This window comes from Botryllus schlosseri, chromosome 9 (assembly GCF_051294905.1).
Source record: "Botryllus schlosseri isolate E-star chromosome 9, Bs_hap1, whole genome shotgun sequence".
Lineage (NCBI taxonomy): Eukaryota > Metazoa > Chordata > Ascidiacea > Stolidobranchia > Styelidae > Botryllus > Botryllus schlosseri.
Genome location: NC_137244.1, coordinates 16,610,629 through 16,630,192, shown reverse-complemented (window position 1 = coordinate 16,630,192; position 19,564 = coordinate 16,610,629). Strand labels below are relative to the sequence as shown.

Below are 19,564 nucleotides of genomic sequence, written 5' to 3'. Positions count from 1 at the left end.
TCTTTACACTTTTAGGGGTCCCAGTGTAAAACGCCCTGTGTAACGATGAAATATTGCTGGGCGGTGCTCTATAAATTATATTATATTATTATTATTACATATCTTAAATATCTATTTGTACTTGTACTTGAGTTGAGTAGAACATTTTCAGAACAACTTATGCTTGAAAAAAATCAAAAAACAATTGGAACTATGGAAATTTGGAATTCTACATCACGTTGTTTTGGAACACGATTCCAGCAGCGCCCGTAACTTCGCGGCGCGCTGTTGCACGGGCGAACTTACAAGAATAGCTTATGTTTATTTTGCGATAACTCCCACATGACTTGACTCATCTCGATAAAGTCCACGCGAGTTTCAGCCGCCGTACATAAGCGTCGCGCTGCGCGGAGATTAGAGCGATAAGCGCGCAAACGTGCGATGAAGACCGTGTCTGGCGTCCTGCGAATTCTGGTAAATTTCCAATTTCAATCAGAGGGGCCTTGACCTGTACGGTGAGGCATCGCACGGATACGAAACGGCCCGTTCCGCGTGGCACGTCAGCATTTTCCGTAGGTTCACGCGAGTCAGCTTCGTGTATTGTGTCACGATATGTCGCCATGAAAACCGATCTATTCGCGTTCGGTGTTCCGAAATTACTCAACATTTAATTGTGTCGGTATTTTGGGAATATGTGACCGCTAAGTGAACACATTCTCACAGTTGGCTATGCGACAAATGTACTCAAATTATAGAATTTCGACGGTCCTTATATGCACAAAAAGCAATATACGTCATAGGCAGGGGTGTATTTTTTTAGAAAACCCATCATTGAGTTTTATATCATCATTGATTCGTCATTATGCCTTCTGACACGGCCCAAAAATATTTGTTACGTTCCTAAATTCGAATTTTAAAGATGAAATGCAGCACAGCGGTTTCGAGACGCGCTCGAAAATATTTATTGTACGATTATGCGGCGAATCCGCGATACACCGTTGATTCCGCCCTAATGGATACTTGGTCGCAGATTTCACTGTGCAAAATGTCTTACTCGAAAACGAAATAAATGCGCGCACAGAAGAAATTAACTGGCACACAGGCGTAACAATACAAATATCCATCGCATATTGTCACCAATTGATGCAGTTCGTTATCAAAATAGAGAATATGATTTATACAGACTTCAGTGTGCACTTTCACGGCTTATTTGCTTTGAAAGAGTGTAAAAATTCGCAGCAAATTATATGATCCCGTGAATTATTTATGCTACATTATGCCGACACAAACGATTTGGATTATTCAGCACTTTCGATAAGTATGCGACCACACTTTCAACGCATGCCAATCATATAATAACAAGAAGAATTGTAAAGCGTTCGAATTGCTCTCAATTAATAGTGTATCAAATCATCGCAGCACTTGCGAGAAGTTGACAGGGTCCGCAGATTACGCGCTCATTACAGAAACAATGTCCAACGCAGTAGAAGAAGTTATATGGCAAGTAAATATACGCGCAAGCCACCACAAAAAGAGGATAATCTACCTGAAGTTAATTACGGGATCATTGTCGTTCACATCGATCACTGTGACGTGAACAAGAGCGTCGTCCGTCATGCTAGGCACTCCGCCGTCGGTAGCCGACACTACCAGAGTGTGCGTGCGCCTGGTCTCGTGGTCCAGTTCTTTCTCCAAGGTGATGTCACCGGTCGTAGAGTTAACTACGAATGTACCGGGAACTGGTTGCGATACCAGAACGTAGCTGATAATACCGTTACTTCCCTGAAGTAAAAAGTATGAGTTGACCGACAATAATAAGTCGGGGATTTCGAAAAGGGGGATATTTCTAGAGCTGCATTATACAGTTATGTGCGAGTCTCAGGATCTACGGGTATGAAGTATTCATATTTCGAGGGTTTTGCCAGTCAATATCTATTCGCAACTGTAAAATATCAACAAAAAAGTACATTGTACGGTATATTGTGCAGTTGATGCCAATCAGCATAAGTTGTCACACTAGTACACTGGAATAATTAAAACTACTTGTCAGTTATCGTATGATCATGATCTTGTAGAGAACCGAATTTTCGCAGTAATTTTCGAAAACTAAGCGACACAATATACAAACGCGAAATTTGAAGTGGCAGGAGCGCGTTTTGCCCCGTTCCGACCGCTTCGCACGATAAATTTATTGTATCAATTTCCAATACAAACGGGTTTTGCACTACAACACAGACACACCAACAGAACACCCAACAGTGATCTCCTGGCAAATAATCCTCGCGTCAAGCTACGCAATGTCGTATCTATACTAACGACAGCGCCGTGATAGGAGTGAAACAGAAGGCTGTTGTCGTGTTTATTTTGATGCCGCTCGCCTCAACCGATATATTGTATACACGCGAGATGTTATCAGTCGCGCAGGCAGCCTCGTACCAAGCGCATCACAGATTAGCCGTTACCACTATGATTTTGGTGAAGACCGCGTATTGGTAATCTCGCGTTAACCGAAAATCACGGCGATACGCGTGACAATATACCCATACGCGTATACTGGCGCACGCAAAACACTCTGCAATCTGCATTCTACGATCTTAGTGCGGCGTGTACTAAAGGTAGTGGTAGTACTAAAGTAGGTTTGTCTACTTCCACTCTAATGGTTTTTAGACTACTTTCACTGCTATGTGCATTTTTTAGGCCAAACTATTTACTTTTTATACTTTGGATTTTCAAAAGTGTAAAATAGTTTTGGGATTAGTCTGCATCACCTTTTACATCTACTTGAGTTCCAAATATTAATACTTTGACCGCCTCCGGTATGCGCACAAAATCAACTAAAAATATGATAGTAACAAAGGCGTAATTATCGCATATAAGTACACCTAAACAGATTCATTTCTCCTACGCTGCGGGCGCCGGCAGGGTGCAAATCCGCGCTTACCGAAATTATATTTCCGACTGCTTGAAACTATAAATAAATCTCATACCGCGTCCTCGTCTTCCGCTTTCACGGTGAACAATTTCTCGCCCACTGTCATGTCTTCGGGCACCTCGAAATTGTATTCCTCCTCCGTAAACTTGGGATCGTTGTCGTTAACGTCAAGCACGCTGACGATTACGTGCACATACCCTTTTCTGGCTGGACTTCCGCCGTCGGTCGCCGATATGTTCAAGTCATACCGACTCTGTGGTGAATAAAAATTTCTAAATTAACATGGTGCGCGCGGGTCGATGAAATCAGCGACTTACTCGCTCTTCTCTGTCGATGGGTTTTTTCAGTTTTAGAAAAAGCGAAGATTCCAGCGACAGCTCAAAGCGGTCCGTGTCGCCGGAAACAATTTCGTAACTCTGAATCTGCGCGTTAACCCCCGCGTCGCTGTCGACCGCGAACGGGAGTATGTGCTGAAATGCATAGCTCATTTTCACATGCGCGCAAGTACCGAGAATCTTTGGAAAGCGGGGAGTGAAACTTTATGTGATCATCGCCAAACAAAATCCTAACGAAACGGAAAATGTGTACTGACAATTTGCAGTAATGAAACCAGCTTGGCGGCGGTAATTAAGATGCCAACGGGACGCGATTTCCGAGAAGAGATTTCAACTGAATGTTCTCAAACACGTGCAAACCGTCTCGATATACGTTGGTCGTTGGTGCGGATTGGATCACGTTTAGCAACTGTGTAGGTGTCATTACAATGATCGACTATGTCAACATGCGCATAGGCGGTATCGCAATTCGCGCGTTCGGGATTTCCGTGAAGAATTGCGCCACTGTAATGCGTGGCGGACTGTAAGCGAATGAAGTACCGATGTTCAAAGTGCCAAAAGGTATAAGTCGTTGAAACTGTGGGTATAATCCGAATATTACCGGACACTGACCATATCTTTCAACCGCTTCAGCATTAAATTATTAATACGAAACCGAGATGGATAATATGGATACAATATTGATTGTAGGCGGAATGCAAATCGGCCCGTTCAGACTTTGGAAAGGACTCATTTTATTAATATACGACCGGATAGATTGAAAAAATAAAGTTTTATATATATTTTATCCTCGAGGAGTATATGAGTATGATATGTACGTAATTTCCATCGCAGTGTCATTAATAACGTACAAATTTGTAGTGAGGCCCGAACTTGAGTCATTGTTATTACCAACGCGTCGAGTTGCAATACTTTCGAATACCTTGCTGATGTCAGTGTCAGTGATATGACAGGGCGATGCGTATGGAAACAGAGTTTCTTATATATATCATACAAGTCCACTCTCGATCACGTTGAAAATATATCGGGGTCGAACCAATTCCATACAGGTATTTACCTTGGACTGTAGCGAAGTCGTTTCCGGCAAATTCATGTGCAAAACAGGTTCCGGGAAAACGGGGTTGTTATCGTTGATGTCAAGTACAGTGACCTCGATCTCCACCGGCGCCTTACCGGCGGTCATCGGCACTGCAGTTAGCCGGATGACATCGCTCGATAGGCTTTCGCGATCTATGCGGACCTTCGTGGACAGTAGCGAGCCGGATAAACGAAAGTACGGCGTGGGTGTGAGCCTGCAATGAAATCGCAAAGTAGGATTTAGGGCGTTTAGGCAAACTATGGATTACTGCCCAACAAGAGCGAATCTGGATGCGGGCTGAAAGATGTTACAATTCATTATACACGCCACAATGCCACATGACATTTGGCCGTTCTCTGTCGATGCAGTTACTTGGAATACTATCTACAAAGATACAGAGCAATGGATATATTATGCATTCACGCTGTTGGAAAACGCAGTAGCGAAGTCAAGCATAGTGGTTTCAAAGCGGAATGCATATTTCATCAGTTGCTTACGCAATGTGAAGTGGGTATTTCGATAACCTGTAACCGAAATGTGAATCTCATTTCGTATAAAAGTGTGTGCACTGTATACAGATGCCAGGTACTTCCAATATTGAATAATAAGCCCGATATAAACCAAAAAACAAGTAACGAGAAATGAATTGAGCCCGCCTACAAGGCAAAAAGCTGGAGATACCCAAACACAATCGCTAACAAACGTCGCACACAGCCACGACGGCGCTAGGGCCTGTGCCCATAATCGCGTCAATAAAAACCGAAAATATAACATTAGCTTCCCGGACATAATAGACAGCTTAATAATCTTACGTATAATCGTCATTGACTCCATCAACATTTCCTACACTAGTGCCGGCGTCTTGTTCTTCAGTTACCGACAGATCGGACGCGTATGTCAGCGACGTCCCGATGAAAAGCGCTAAAATAACTCCAATGTTGACATATCCAATCATTATATCCCATATAAAATGATTTCAGCTACAAGTGTCGCGTTCTCATGATACTTCCAGGTAGCAACAGAAGTATAGGCCAGAAGTCGCACTAAACACGTTTACAATGTAACGAATATACGTAGGTACGCTTCAGTGTAAGTTCTGAAGGCAAAAGTCTTGAGATTGTAAACGTACGAAAACTCCACCCTGGTTCTGTCTCCTGCTGTAGCTTGATACATATTGCAAAATAGTGGGACATAATTAGTACGCTTGGATTTAGATAATAAGCTTATCGGGCTATGCCGCACTTGCAACAAACGTCCCTGCGTGGCCTATGAATTGACTACCGTTCTCCGCGATTGATGTCTCCTGAACCATTTGTGCAAAACAAGCCGCATTAGCTAGTATATTGCCTGACTCCACCCATCCTCTAAACCGGACCTGACTTCTACGAAGATCTTCTTATGTTTGACGGTCGGATAGGAACCAGTATTTTCCGAATTGTGTCGACTCATTATTGACTTATTGGATATCCTGAGATTTATGCACTTAGCTAAACTACCTATAGTGCGTCCCTACAGGAACGTCCTCCATAAGCCAAAACTTCTATTAGGATATTTTACCAACAGATCTGATTAAATTAAATCAATGCATCGAAAGCAGTATCTAACCGAGGCTGAATCGAGAGCATGGATACAAACGATTCGTGAGATCGATAAATTCAAAACAAATCGAGAGCTGAGCCTGCCGCGTCTGAACTGGATAAGTTGATCTGTGAACGGCCTATCCGCTCGCGGCACAGAATTAGCCTGCGGGAATTGTGGATTATTTACGCGATATGATCTCCTGAGTAGAAAAACACTTGGAAGAAACTACGCAGTTATCGTTCCATCCGTACCAGTAACCAGACCGCGGGATGACAATCAGTAAATAATTGTGTTGCCAAATTATGGTTCCGGCAACAACGTGAATCACTTAATTTTCGAGTTGCAAACGAAACAATAGCTAGTAGTAATTCTTAGCGGTGATGCAGCTAAGCTGCTTAATCCTCTCATTTTGAGCAATCCCTAATTATATTCAAACAAAGTCAGGAAATATTCACTACGCCGATCAATAGTAAATCGGCGGTGGACTCGGAAAGATGACAGTCATTCCCTTGTAACTTGATAGACCAAAAGAACTATCGGATAAACACCAGAAAGATATTACTGATATGCCAGCTAAATATGCAACTCTTTGCGAACTATAAATATGTCCGTTGAAACTGCCGCGCATTGTCGTGAATTCGCACTGTGCGCTGAGTCGCATTCGTGAAGATCACACTTTATTTCCCTACCAGCTCTACAAACCCAACTACGTATTTTACCATTCCTGTGCTTAATTAGAAAGTTTGGTTACAATATCTAAACAGCCTCGCTACCGTTATCTACAAGTGACGCTTTGTGTTGAGGATTATCAAATCATTTCGAGTGTCATCTGAGCTTTTCACGCATTGTTCACCCGAGAGCCGAGATTGTTGTGATCCGTTTCAACTGCGACAGCATCAGCTAGCGGCGAGAACTTCCAGAAGGAACGAGTATTGTTTGTACAAAATGGCGTCGGTTTCGCATGGATGATAGTGATGAGCTGATAACTGGGGCAAGTTTTTGTTGCACTAAAATCACGAGAAAGTTGCATTTAATTTTAACAAAAGTTGCAGTAAAAAGTTGCATTTATAATTTTGTTGAATTATTAGGGTATGAGACACTCGAAAGGCTCCGCTGTATAACCTAGTTCCTGCAGAGCTGTCAAATTTGTTACTTCGCCATTTAACGTTCTGACGAAACCTCCCAAAATTACATTTTCCCCGGCACACAGCAAGAAAATTACGCAATGCGGGAATAATTCCCCACAAAATTCCAAACAGCATAGCGATAACCCCCTCCCCCTAAAACAAGTAGAATAACACACACCAAACCCCGTAGGTCCGCAAACTTGACCCAAGGCATTACAGAAAACAACTCACTCTTGGCGACTTTAACAAAATCAATAGCCTGAAGAAGGGGACCCAGTGAAAATTATGTAATTTTCGGCGGTCTCGCTTGGGCGTTCGTGAACTATTTCAAATTTAAACGACAGAATTAATAAAGCGATCTATTACATATTATTCGGGCCCCGTCGTGTTTGGCACGGGGAGTTGAACTTCTCTCCATTGTGTCATAGATAACAGTGAGATGCAGCTAACCCATCATATAGATCTTTGTTGTGCAAATCGAGAAAGTAGAACCATACAGAAATAGTTTATAGTATGTTTTTAAATCACTCTTTCACGTTTTAACGCAATATTTGATAATAGTTGCAGCAAAAATTGGCTAGGAAAATAGCGAAAAGTTGCACTATTAAATCCCTCCAAACAGCTTAAAATGCCATAGTACATAGATTCTGAGTATCTACGAAGCTGTCGGAAGCTGTAAAAAAGTTGCAAAAACTTGCCCTACTGATAACACATCTGGGACTGCTAGACTGAGAATATTGATCTATATTTCCTATAGCTTAACGGCAGAGGTGGTGAAAGTGTTCATCGTTTGCACTCAAGTAGAAGTAACGTAATAAATTTGTAGTCGGGCATAAGGACAAAAGGCCTCCCGCGTTGATCAACATGTGGCCGTCGGCAGAGGGATCATGATTGCTTGTTAAAGAGTACGTAAGCAATTAGGCACTGACCGCAAGCAATAATAGAGCATGCAATATTAACCATACTCATACTGTCACGTGTATAATCATATCATTGAGAAGATTTAGCAATAATATCGCCACACGGAAAATATACCACAGAGAAAACTCTCGATTCTGCACACTGTTTCAAACATGTCGTAAATTCCTTTCTGTACCTATTTCTCCCTTCATTTGGAGACTGTTGGCATTGTACTTTGCGCTCGCCTCTCAAAAACGTGCGTGCGACTAACTATAGCGTGTATATATGGTCGAATGACTTGATTTTATCGTAATCAATCTCTGTCCTCGGCTATAGAAAGTTATTCGAAATGTGTCAAACGCATTCGATTGTTCCCGCTCATTTCCTATGGTGCCGCAGCTTACGCCCATTCTTCGGAAACTAAACGGTAAATATTTACAGGATCGGCTTTCCAAAAACATTTCCCCCGTTTAAAAAGGGCCTTGTTTGTCATGCGATTAGAACCCTAAAAGGGGCTCCACCAATAAAAGTACTTTTAATCCCACTCTGTAATTTATAATGTCGGGGCGGTCCGACTCTTACTATGCCACATTATTGCGTCATGTTTGTCTATAACTCGCACAATTTTGATTGTGAGTAGAATCCCGCTTTATGTGACCAGAAAAGCTGTTCTGATGATGCATTTTAAAAACACGAGTTTTTGATTCCGAACCCCAACCCCAACCCCATCACCTGCGTATGCCACTGATCACACACGACTAGGGCTGGGCCAAATCGAGTACCCGAGTTATTCGATTCTGAATCACGTATTGCGCTTCGAGTCGAGTATCACTCACTATGACGTCACAACATAATTAACTATGTCAAAGTTCAAAGATGTACATTTTGTGCCAACACAAAAAACATAATGCCTGTTATGCGTCACATTAAAGACTTGAGTATTTTCCGACCATACCTATTTCATTGCACTTCTTGACAATGTTGTGGGATGATCATGACTTCGGAAATGTGGTATTTCCAGTAACGTTCGTAGTTTTGTACTACGTCTCGTATGCTGCGACACGGCCAATCAAGGTTTCAAGGCTTCCTCAGTGGAAAATAGCATACAAACTATAATTCTCGTTAGTAAATTAACTTTCAGTTGCGAGGAGCGCATAATTTCAGTACTCTAAAAATCGTCTTTTACTACTCGACTCGAATCATTAAAATTTATACTCGATTCAGATTCGAGTACTCGAATCATTAAGCCCAGCCAGACACACGACATACCACCACCAGAGCCACATGTCGACTTCTGATTGCACCATGCAGCCATAGTAATAACCAGAGCCGGCGTGTCATCACGAATGACATGAGTCGGATGTACCTGTACGTCTTGCTTGACCTCCGGCGAGCCCCTGAGTTGAGACTCGCTGACCGAATCGCAGGGGTTCATTTGAAGCGTGAAGTTAGACAGGGTATAGGCGCAAGGATTTTATCTGGACACTACCTGCCATATGTTTTAAATGGACCTTAATCAGTTGAATTACAGAAAAACACAACGCCCAATGGAATTGTGGGTCCCAAACGTAGAATGGTATTTCGCAGGCTAGCATAGCGCGCGCGAGTATTATCTATATAGTCCTACTTTCAAGCAGAACCCATAGGACTATACTAGATCTTGCGTTTTGAGTTTGCTAGATCAACTACGTATCTCTTCATTTTCATGTCTGCCGATGTTATATAGCATCCTTTTATGCAGGGGTGGGCAAGCTTTTTGGCCAAAGCCCAAAGGTCCATTGGCGGTTTTCCAAACCATTGCGCGGGGCTCTTGCGTATTGACGAGTTGTGTCCTGTTGTTTAGAGATAGGCTAGGTATCGGTGAACGCAAGACTCATCGTACAACGCACAAAAATCGCTGCCATTTATGTCGTGAAGAATCAGTGTATGTATTCATTAGGGTGGAGTGAGGGTGGAAGGAGACCCTGAGTGGTCGTCGGACCCCTTGAGTGGGTGGAAGGACACAGTCGTGATTCGACTGCTGCCATGGTACCAAATATATGTGAGGCTGTAGCATCACAGCCCCTATGGCTTGATTATTCCTTGAAGTATGAAGCGTACAAGGGTCCGTCCAAGATATGCTTGGCGTAAGAGGACGTCACGAGGTGTGTGGGCGGCGCCGTGCGCAAAGTCGGTAAAATGGCAAAAGAACATCCATGCTCTTCCTAAATGCAAGGGGGCTAACCTGGGAGTGACGACGCCCGATCGGTTGATTATGAATACTGTTGCGGAATACCCAAACGGGTGACGTCTCCAATCTCCATGTGAGAAAGGAGAAGAGGCAAGTCATGTTTAGACTGTGGCCTCAGTAGCAAATATACCATGTCAGCAATGACCTCCCAGCCTCGTCTGAGGATGGGTTAGTCTCTGGTGGCAACAGAATGAGGCCGAAAGGAAAATCCGACAGGAGAAACAAGCGGATCCCAGCCTGGAAGGGGCATTAAGGCGTCATGTTGTCGGCTCGGCAGGCATTAGAGGGTATCGGAGTGTGTGCGCGGGCGGATACCTATTGGGCCACCTAGGATCTTGTGAAACGTTTCAAGTCCTGGGTGGAAACCAATATGGCCTAGAGAGGTTTGAACTTGCGTTACGACTGTGTCCAGCCACCCTACTCAAAGGGGTTCGACGACCACAAAAGATCCCATTCCACAGCCATATTCTACATCAGGGGTCACCAATGCGGTGCCAACGGGCCCCCGGTAGCCCGCAAGGACCAGATGAATCGCCCGCGGGCCTGTTCTAAAAATATATGGAGCAACATCCATTACCAGTGAGCTTTTACATAAGTAGATTGATTTACTTAGCTGTTCTTGTGTAAATCACACTAACATGTAACTTATTTACTCCTGCCATTTACCCGCGTCAAAATTTAGTGTTTTTTGGCTGTAACTCGTTTTGTGTTCACAATAGAGAAAACTTTCTTCTTAAGACAGATAGAAACAAGATGTTTTGGAAGCTTTTGAGCTATTTATCATGACTCTACCACCTGTGGTTGTCGAGATGGGCAATTCTACCCCCTCTCGCGCAGAAATTGGGGGTTTGCCGGCTGAAAATGTGGGCAATCTCCTAAAATCAAATTTTCCTAAAGTTTTGGTCATTTGTCGGGATTTGGGATCCCCCTTTTTTCGATTTTATAACAAAGTCACTTTCACTCCACCCTAGTATTCATATTCTAGCCACGCGAAGCTTGAAGATATCTCAAAGTTCGGTCGAATTCGGTCAATAATATCGGTACTTGCATATATTGCGGGTCACATTTGTACCGCCGGGCTCAGATTGCAATGGCAACAGTATTCGGCAACTGACCCGGTTTCGGCCAACACACATAAATCATTTTGGGCCAAAATTTTATTGGCGTGTCCTGGCCAGGAGATGACTGGCTCTGAGATCAGTCCCGCGGGCTGCACGTGAACATGCACATTGCACACCACTCAACGGAAGCAATCCAGCGACCTCAAGTGATACCGGGAATATGCCGTTTTCTCGCAATTGCGGATGCAGTTAGAAACAATTCGATATATTTGGAATATCTAAAACCAAGAAATACGGAGGCACATAATCGTGCGAAACGCTAACAAATTAAAATGCAGAAAAAGACTCTGGCTTGTATTCATTTACAATTCTTTACGAAAATGTGGTGGATGGCTTTTTAACCGCCTTGGCTTCGCCAAATTTCGTGGTCGGCCATAACCAAGGTTTTGGTTGGTCTTGCAAGTTCACAAAAAAAAATACCGCGCGGGCCGCTCAAAACGTTCTCGCGCGCCATGGGTTGGCCACCCCTACTTTATTGCCTCTCTACAAAGTGTTATTTGCGTTTATCACTATTTTTTCAGCAAATGTTTGCGTTTGTTTGGTCAACACACGTTTTCGGGTGATTTCGATGCATTCATATCTTTCCATTCTATTACAATCTTGAAGAGTTTTGAACGGACAAGATATTGCTGACTGTATTGAACTGAATTCTTCAACCTTCTAAAATTATTTTACTTCGTGAAATAGCCGGTCTATTTCAATCGCAAGGAGGATTTAGTACAGCTGCTGGTAACCTAACTTTATTACTCACTTACGCCACCACACTTACGCCAGAGGCGCCAAACTCACTCTATCTATAGATAACTAACCTACGTAGGTTAGTTATCCATACTCTATCGCGGGCCACATCAGCTTATCAGCTGTCTTCAACGGGCCAGATACCTTACCGCTGTAACTTCAAATATATCATCACTCCAGTGCTAAACACGTCCACGAACATTGTCGACGTAATCTCTTTATTCAAATTTGACGAATTATGTGGTTTAATGAAACATTCATCGAGTTAGGAACTATATTTGGAAATTCCCGCCTGCAATCAATATCCTACAGTTGGCAGCGAATCTTACTTGAGCCACAAGCGGTCGTTTTTTGCGTCATTTCAATATACAAGAAACCAGGGGGTAAACATTTAATGTATATTGTGAACAAGATTCCCTCTTGATATAAAACCAATTGAGGAGACAGGTGGTTTAAGCGGAAACAGGTCTTACACATGACAGCGACTTGATTATTAGTCAGTGCCACCCAGCCAACCACCCAACCAATATCTACCAGAATCACTGTACACATAGTAGGCATTTCATCCCTGTGAGCGAAGTCTTACAAGAAGCCCAGAAGTGGACCGTGCTACAAGTCGGCAGCTACGGAAAGAAATGGCGAAAATTGGCCTGGTGTAAATTACCATAGTAGTCGACAAACACCATGAATACCACAAACAACAACATAGTAGGCAGAAAATGAGAAAATCGATTTTTATTTTTTGCAAATAATGATTATCTAAAGAATAATTCAGACTTTTGTCACTTTGGATTATTTACCATGTGGTCCGGAAATATGATTGATTTATACGACTCCTCTGTTTATACGCGAGACTTGCGAATGATGTCGAGGCTCCCTTCGCTAAGTAATGTTAAGAAATGTAGTTTCGGTGACGTGTCGTTTTTAATTTATTCACATTCCAACCGCCAGATTATCAAGGCCACATAACATAAAGTAACAGATCAAAAGTTTGAAAGCATTACAGTGACAATATGTGTGGGATGCGTCCGTACAGTACATACATATATATACCCACGTATAGATTTTGGGGCTTGTGGCACATGCTGCACAGTGCACACTGCACATATACCATGGCGCTGGTAGTATATTTTTTCGTTGAAAGGAATTACACAAATTGGTCTGTGAGAAGAAGAACCAAGAGTTATTTTCGATCTGGTAAAACAAAATATACTAACAGAATTCGTGTTGTTTAGCAACAACAGCAGCAGGGCCGGGGAGAATATTTATAAATACAGCAAGAAAGTATAAGCACAATATACCCAGAGATGTGTGGTTCTATATGTATGCGGCGAGCTGACCCGGAGAATGAAATGCCAATGTACTCCACACGCATAAACTATGAATCGTGTTCTACGAATCCACGCAAGAACGCGTCGCAATTTAAGTATCCAATTTCTCTGTATAAAATATTTTAGTGGTATCAGTTCCGATATATAACACAAGACATGTATAAAATATAACAATTATATTCTGGCCTACTGATCTTATGTGTTCAATGCACATACATTTTGTTGGTACGAATCTTTCAATCCGAATTTAGATCATCTCCGCGTGGTGGCGACAATTGATCTACAATAGTTCATTGTCATCGTCACCTCCTCTCGTCACCATGCTTATCGCGGGATATTTCAGGCAACTTTGTGTGAGCAGATAGATCGAAAAGGGTAGTATATAAGAGCATACAACGAACAGGATCAACTGAAGGCCACAACTACAACCATCATCAACGAGTTAACCGAATTGCGATTTCCCCTACTTCGTATCCATGCATGCCCCATCACATCAGCATCAGCCCCTTTTCTATGTTGTATATTTCTTATTCAATGCCAATTTAGATATGTTCCTATTTTATTACAATCTGATTTGCAAGTAAATGTGGTTGTCTGATTAATAGACTTTGCCGATTCGTTGTGAAACTCGCAACCTTTCATTGCATCGGAGTATTCTGCTGTGTTAACAACAATGCCAACGTAAAAGCGTCCGGACACGGTTTACTTTGTACGGCTATATCGAGGTACAGTGATGCCTGCAACAATCGCGGCACTCGGCCTTCGCAAGTATCCCAAGTCGTCCAGTGCGCCACATCGCTCTGATAATTGACAATGGAAGCTAACAACCAGCACCGTTCTCGATAACCCCTATTTGTATACCGTATATATGCGGCATTTTCGGGATCGATCACATTTTAGAATTTCCGTATAGATCTTACGATACCGTATCGGGTGACAGCCATCATTCCAGTGACGTGCGGCAAGTGAGGCATCAGTGCCTCGGCTGTCGCCAGGACGAGAAAAAGAAAATAGTGAAAGTCTTCAACGATTATAATATTGTTATTTTCCGTCGATGTTCATGAATAACTATAAATACGTACAATTTTTTACCCAACATCACCAATTTTTATATTTACTGTTCAAAAAATACAGCGCGTAAGGATAGGCGAGGCACAAAAGAGTCTGGCCTCCATAGCCAGGCGAGGCACAGACGTATCTGCCTCGCCCACTATTCGCTAACAATTGAATAATCACAGCACAGTGAAACCAGATATCCCTGAGTAAAACGCACTATCGATTTTGGAAACCCAACTGTGTTGTATGAGTTGTGGAGCTGCGACGGCCAATTCGTAAAGCGGTATCAGTATCAGTTTTATTAATATTTTCCATCATTTCAAAACACCAAAAAACTGAGATACAATGAAAAGATAGGAAGGTGCGGAAAAGACTCGGAGTAGTCGCGGATTAAAAACATTCCTTGTATTGATGTAGCTGTAAATTATTTTCCATCGATATTTATACCTCAATCTATGGTATGTAATGGCTACTTTACATAGCCTGCATTGTTGTTGTTTGTCGCATTTATGATGTTTTTCGACTGCAATGGTCACTTATATAAGGCCGATATCCTACATTATGATTTCATATCTGCCGACTTGTAGTCCGACCCACTTCTAGGCGGATCAGATGACGTAGATAGCCTGCGTGTGAAGATGGCTCATGTGACAAGAAACAGGTCGGTAACTCAATCACCCAACCTGGTCGGTTTTATATATTTGCGAATCTTATACCAAGGAAATCTGCATACCCAATCAAAATCATGAGTCTAATCCTGATTTTACAGAGTCTGAATCATGTTTTCAACCATTTATGTTTGATGTTAGTGAGTGACATATTTAGTTTTGCTGATACAGTGTCCATTTCAATCTTGTAAATTAAATGATTGGACGAGCAAAGGACAATAGAGAATATATAACCGAAATTAAGACCTTAAATAAAATTTGTTGTTTCGTTTTTCCTTGCCGTTAACTCTTGAAAAGAGGCACCCGAAAAGTCTTCGAGTTCAATAAATATTCTTTTACAATGGTTGCTGTATTGAAAGCTATATTTTAGCATTTTCGTTGAGCAATCTGTATTAAAAAAACTGAATATTTCACTCAAGGGAAATTGAAATATGCATAGTAGAATTGCAAGGGCTGGTACAGAGAAAACGCTCTCGCCAAGCGCCTATACCCGCTTTCTCTTGCTGCTGTTGTTATTCACATCTTTGTATATCTATATCAGGTGTACTTTACGTGTGTATGTGTGCGTGTTCGGGGGTGCATCAGTGCCTCACCAGCCATGAACTTCACGGCACGTCACTGCATCATTCATCGAATTGTTTGGTGATTAGAATTCCGTTACCAGTATGTGTGCAATTGCTGCCTTTAGACAGCACTGATTGATGATATCGCCATCAGAGGGTAATATATTCTTAGATACAGGTCGACAGTGAGCATGTCGTCCATGGCTAAAACATTCACCATGAATGTGATGTCCAAGATGTCACAACTTAAGTCAATCATATATACATGGTTGGAGTGTAGCAGATGAATATGTGGGCAATGGGCAATTGGGCAAGGGCAGATAACATTTATGCTATGCGCTAACAGACTTCATGAAACAAGGTATCTATCTATAATTCATTGTCAATAGTAACGGAAACAGTCACATCAATTTTTTTATAATGGATTTATAAACTTACGAATTATTGGCAATCCGATGAAGTCTGCAAACAGAAGTTGGTTTTATGGCCCATCAAAACAAACATAACGGATTGAAATGACGCGCACATATCATATATGCCCAAGAAAGCGTCTATAGAAAAACATAAGAAAGCCTCCGTTGTATCACAGGGAGGTGATTAATATTTTAAGCTAAAGTAAAATGACGCGGGATGTCCGATGCTTTGAAGTTAGGATAATGCGTTTAAATCACAAACGCAAAGGAACGCTCGTGAAAAATACAGGAAGATTCTTAGAAGTTATAGTCGTATACAGTCAAAACATCGTCGCATGTGGGATCATTGGGAATTTCTACCGCTGTGATTCAGGTGATGAAAGTTTCGGCAAAGTATATTAAATTTGAGGACGAGATTATAGTAATAAATTGTAAGAAAGAGATAGAAAGCAAAATTTTCGTAAGTTTGAAGACAATCGTCGAATTTAGCTCGGCGTCGAAAGATTTAATATTCATATTTAGCCAATAGTATATATTATATCGTCTTTATTATATATCGTTTGAAGACAATCGTCGAATTCAGTTCGGCGCCGAAAGAGTTAATATTAATTTCATATTAGCCAATAGTCCATGTTATATATCTTTTTAATTTTAATAATCCAACAGAGCATGAATGCGCATTTTTCTGGCAAGGAGCAGGTGAGGACTTTTTACAGGGTGGGGATTTCTCTATCGCGTATATCATTCGCCATTTGTCCTAGACCAGAGGTAGGCAAACTACGGCCCGCGGACCGCATGCGGCCCTCAACGCCGTTCTGTGCGGCCCGCGAGAGTCTAAGGAAACTTATTAAAATATTGAATAAATAAAATCGAATTACTGCAGGGACTTGATTGAACTGTTTTTTAGTATATTTCACCATAATAATTCTAAGACAGTTGTTGTCAAACGGAGGGGCGCGCCCTCCTTGGGGGTCGTGAAAGCATCTGAGGGGGCGCGAAGCTGAGCTCAACTGAATTTTTTTCGCGCTTCGCGCGATTTACACGCAATTATAGGGTGTATACTTCCTATTTCTTTTATGTTCAATTTCTAGCGCGACAGCCCGATCTCAAGGTCCACGTAGTTTGAAAGGTTTCAACTGCTAAACAACACAGAAATCCTAAATGAGATTGACATAATTCGGATCACGAGTTTGTTTGTTTGTTTTGGGGTATTCATGGTGTTTGTCGACTACTATGATCATTTATACCAGGCCGATATTCTTCTTGTTTTCCGTAACTGCTGACTTATAGCACGGCCCACCTCTAGGCTTTTGTAAGACACCGCTGACGCGGATGAGGTGGCGAGGAGGAGCCTAGGTAAACCTCCAACACTTAGGTATCGAATTCGGAAGTCAACCTCGGTCGGACTCGAACCCACACCCATTGGTGTTGCAGCCGCGGATTATACCACTGCGCTATCTCGCCACACTTTTCGGATCACGAGTGTGATTTCAGATTGGCCACTCCAGTTTTAATTATTTCAGTGATGTGCTTATAAAAACAATTCGCGCGTGTCTTAGGTAGATTCGTTCTCTGTATGCGTATAATTAGGGTATTTATATTTTATCTACACATAGTAGAAGCGTGTTTGAAGCTAACATGGTTATGATGCTGTCAGCATTGTGTGTCCTGGAACTGTACATAAAGTGGAATTGGTAAATCTATGAACTGATCGCTGCTCATATATTTAAATTTCAATCCTGTTCTAAGCATCGGGACAACGGACTTTCATATATATAGTTTTGACAAATTATGGTTATTGAGGTCGACCAGCCTATGAAATATCGCCACTGTTGATCACGCTTCTACGATATCATCAAATTAATTTTTGTTTGTTTCAAATAAGCATTTATATTATCTCCATGTCATCACTATATAATCAAATACCAATATTGCGTTTTGGTGTATAATCCCGATTTTATATAGTGCGGCCCGCGAATGTATACAGATGTGGAATGCGGCCCGCGAGCTCAAAAATTTGCCCACGCCTGTCCTAGACCATTCGCCATTATCTTTCTGTCACACCAGTAATTCAAATATTGAATTTTAGATATGATCTCAACATTACATTCATCAAGTTTTTAACTCAAAGATGTTTTGGGGCGATATTAGGTAGGTATGTACTTAATTCTAATCAGTTAGAGCTAAACATAAGAGCGATATGGGCTGTATTGTGTAGTGCAGTGGTTGTCAAGCTTTTGATCTCAAGGTACCCTCTGAACGGTAAAAATAATACGCAGCACTCGAGCACTCCGTGTAGCCTACACTGAGTGGAAGATTTGGAAAACTGATGACTAATAAGGTCACTACTTTCGACCAAGTCAAAATATCACGGCCCCATTGCGCTCTAAACATGAAGTGGTCTCACATTAAAGTTAGAAGTTTGAAAAATGAAACATTTTGGTAGCAGCCATTTCTCTCACAAATCCGCCACATTCGAACGGCAGCGAAAAGATTCTCACGAAAAGTACCATACCAGTTCATCTAACTCTGTGATGACGAGGTGACGCGAGTAGTTATATAGATCGCTCGTGAGGTGGCAGGGGTTCTTATGGGCGGGGTGGCGATTCGCCTGGAAACCCGGGGTGGCGATTCGCCTCTTATCTCTTATGGCGGGGCCGCGATTCGCCATGTGTTCTTATGGGTGCGGTCGTGATTCGCCTTTTCGGGTATAGGGCGTGGTCGTGATTCGCCGTGAAAACTCGGGGTCGTGACTCGCCTTTTTTGCTATAGGCGGTGGCGGCGATTCGCCTGTCGTGTATTCTTACGGGATCTCTGGTGATTTACCATGTGTTCTTACGGGAGTGGCGGTGATTCGCACTTTCGAGTATAGCCATCTCTCGCGCGGTGTTGAATATGTACGAGTCACCAACAATAACCGCACAAACGGAAACGTGGCTTGTTGTGAGGATTAAGCAGTGCGTGCCACAGACGGCGATTCGAATATCGACAATAGTCGCGTTCGCAAACTAACACTTCAAAAAGATGTGAAATATTTGTAAAATCCTACGATCGCTCACAAGATACCACTTCCGGCATATCAATCTATCACTCAATACACAACCGAAGTTGAATTGTAATTGAATGCATAAATTTATCACCTCGACATCAAAATTCGAAAACAACAACTTGATGATTTATGTTCTCACTCTAATTTCATGATAAGTGTAATAAGTGCCGAATAACAGATACACCACCGGCGAGACTTGAATACCAACAAATTGTCACTTATTTCTATTCTAGCCGTAATCCTTTGTGAAGTTAACGCTTATTCAAAAAGGTGTGAAATATTTGCAAAACCCCGCGATCACTGACAAGATAATGTCTCGGACATAACCATCTTTCACGACTTGGTGTCATAACCATACCGATCGCTCACGCGATGAAATTTTAGTAATCAGTTTGTCACAGAACTTGATTTCGCTGGTAAGATTTAACAAGTAACGAATAATAGACCGCCAGTGTCGGTAACT

The 19,564-nt window shown here is 42.1% G+C and overlaps 1 protein-coding gene across 2 annotated transcripts in view; it reads right to left on the bottom strand.

The window, feature by feature from the left end:
- LOC145446177 (protocadherin Fat 4-like) overlaps positions 1-5,429 on the bottom strand; it is a 58,340-nt gene extending 52,911 nt beyond the window's left edge. For both annotated transcript variants that reach the window (XM_080324414.1, XM_080324415.1), the window contains exons 1-5: positions 5,137-5,429; positions 4,304-4,538; positions 3,229-3,381; positions 2,967-3,164; positions 1,526-1,761 (exon numbers count right to left, since the gene is read on the bottom strand). In XM_080324414.1, the coding sequence (XP_080180540.1) occupies positions 1,526-1,761; positions 2,967-3,164; positions 3,229-3,381; positions 4,304-4,538; positions 5,137-5,279 (965 nt within the window). In that variant the 5' untranslated portion in view covers positions 5,280-5,429. The remainder of the gene's footprint in view (positions 1-1,525; positions 1,762-2,966; positions 3,165-3,228; positions 3,382-4,303; positions 4,539-5,136) is intronic.
- Positions 5,430-19,564: the final 14,135 nt, after the last annotated feature.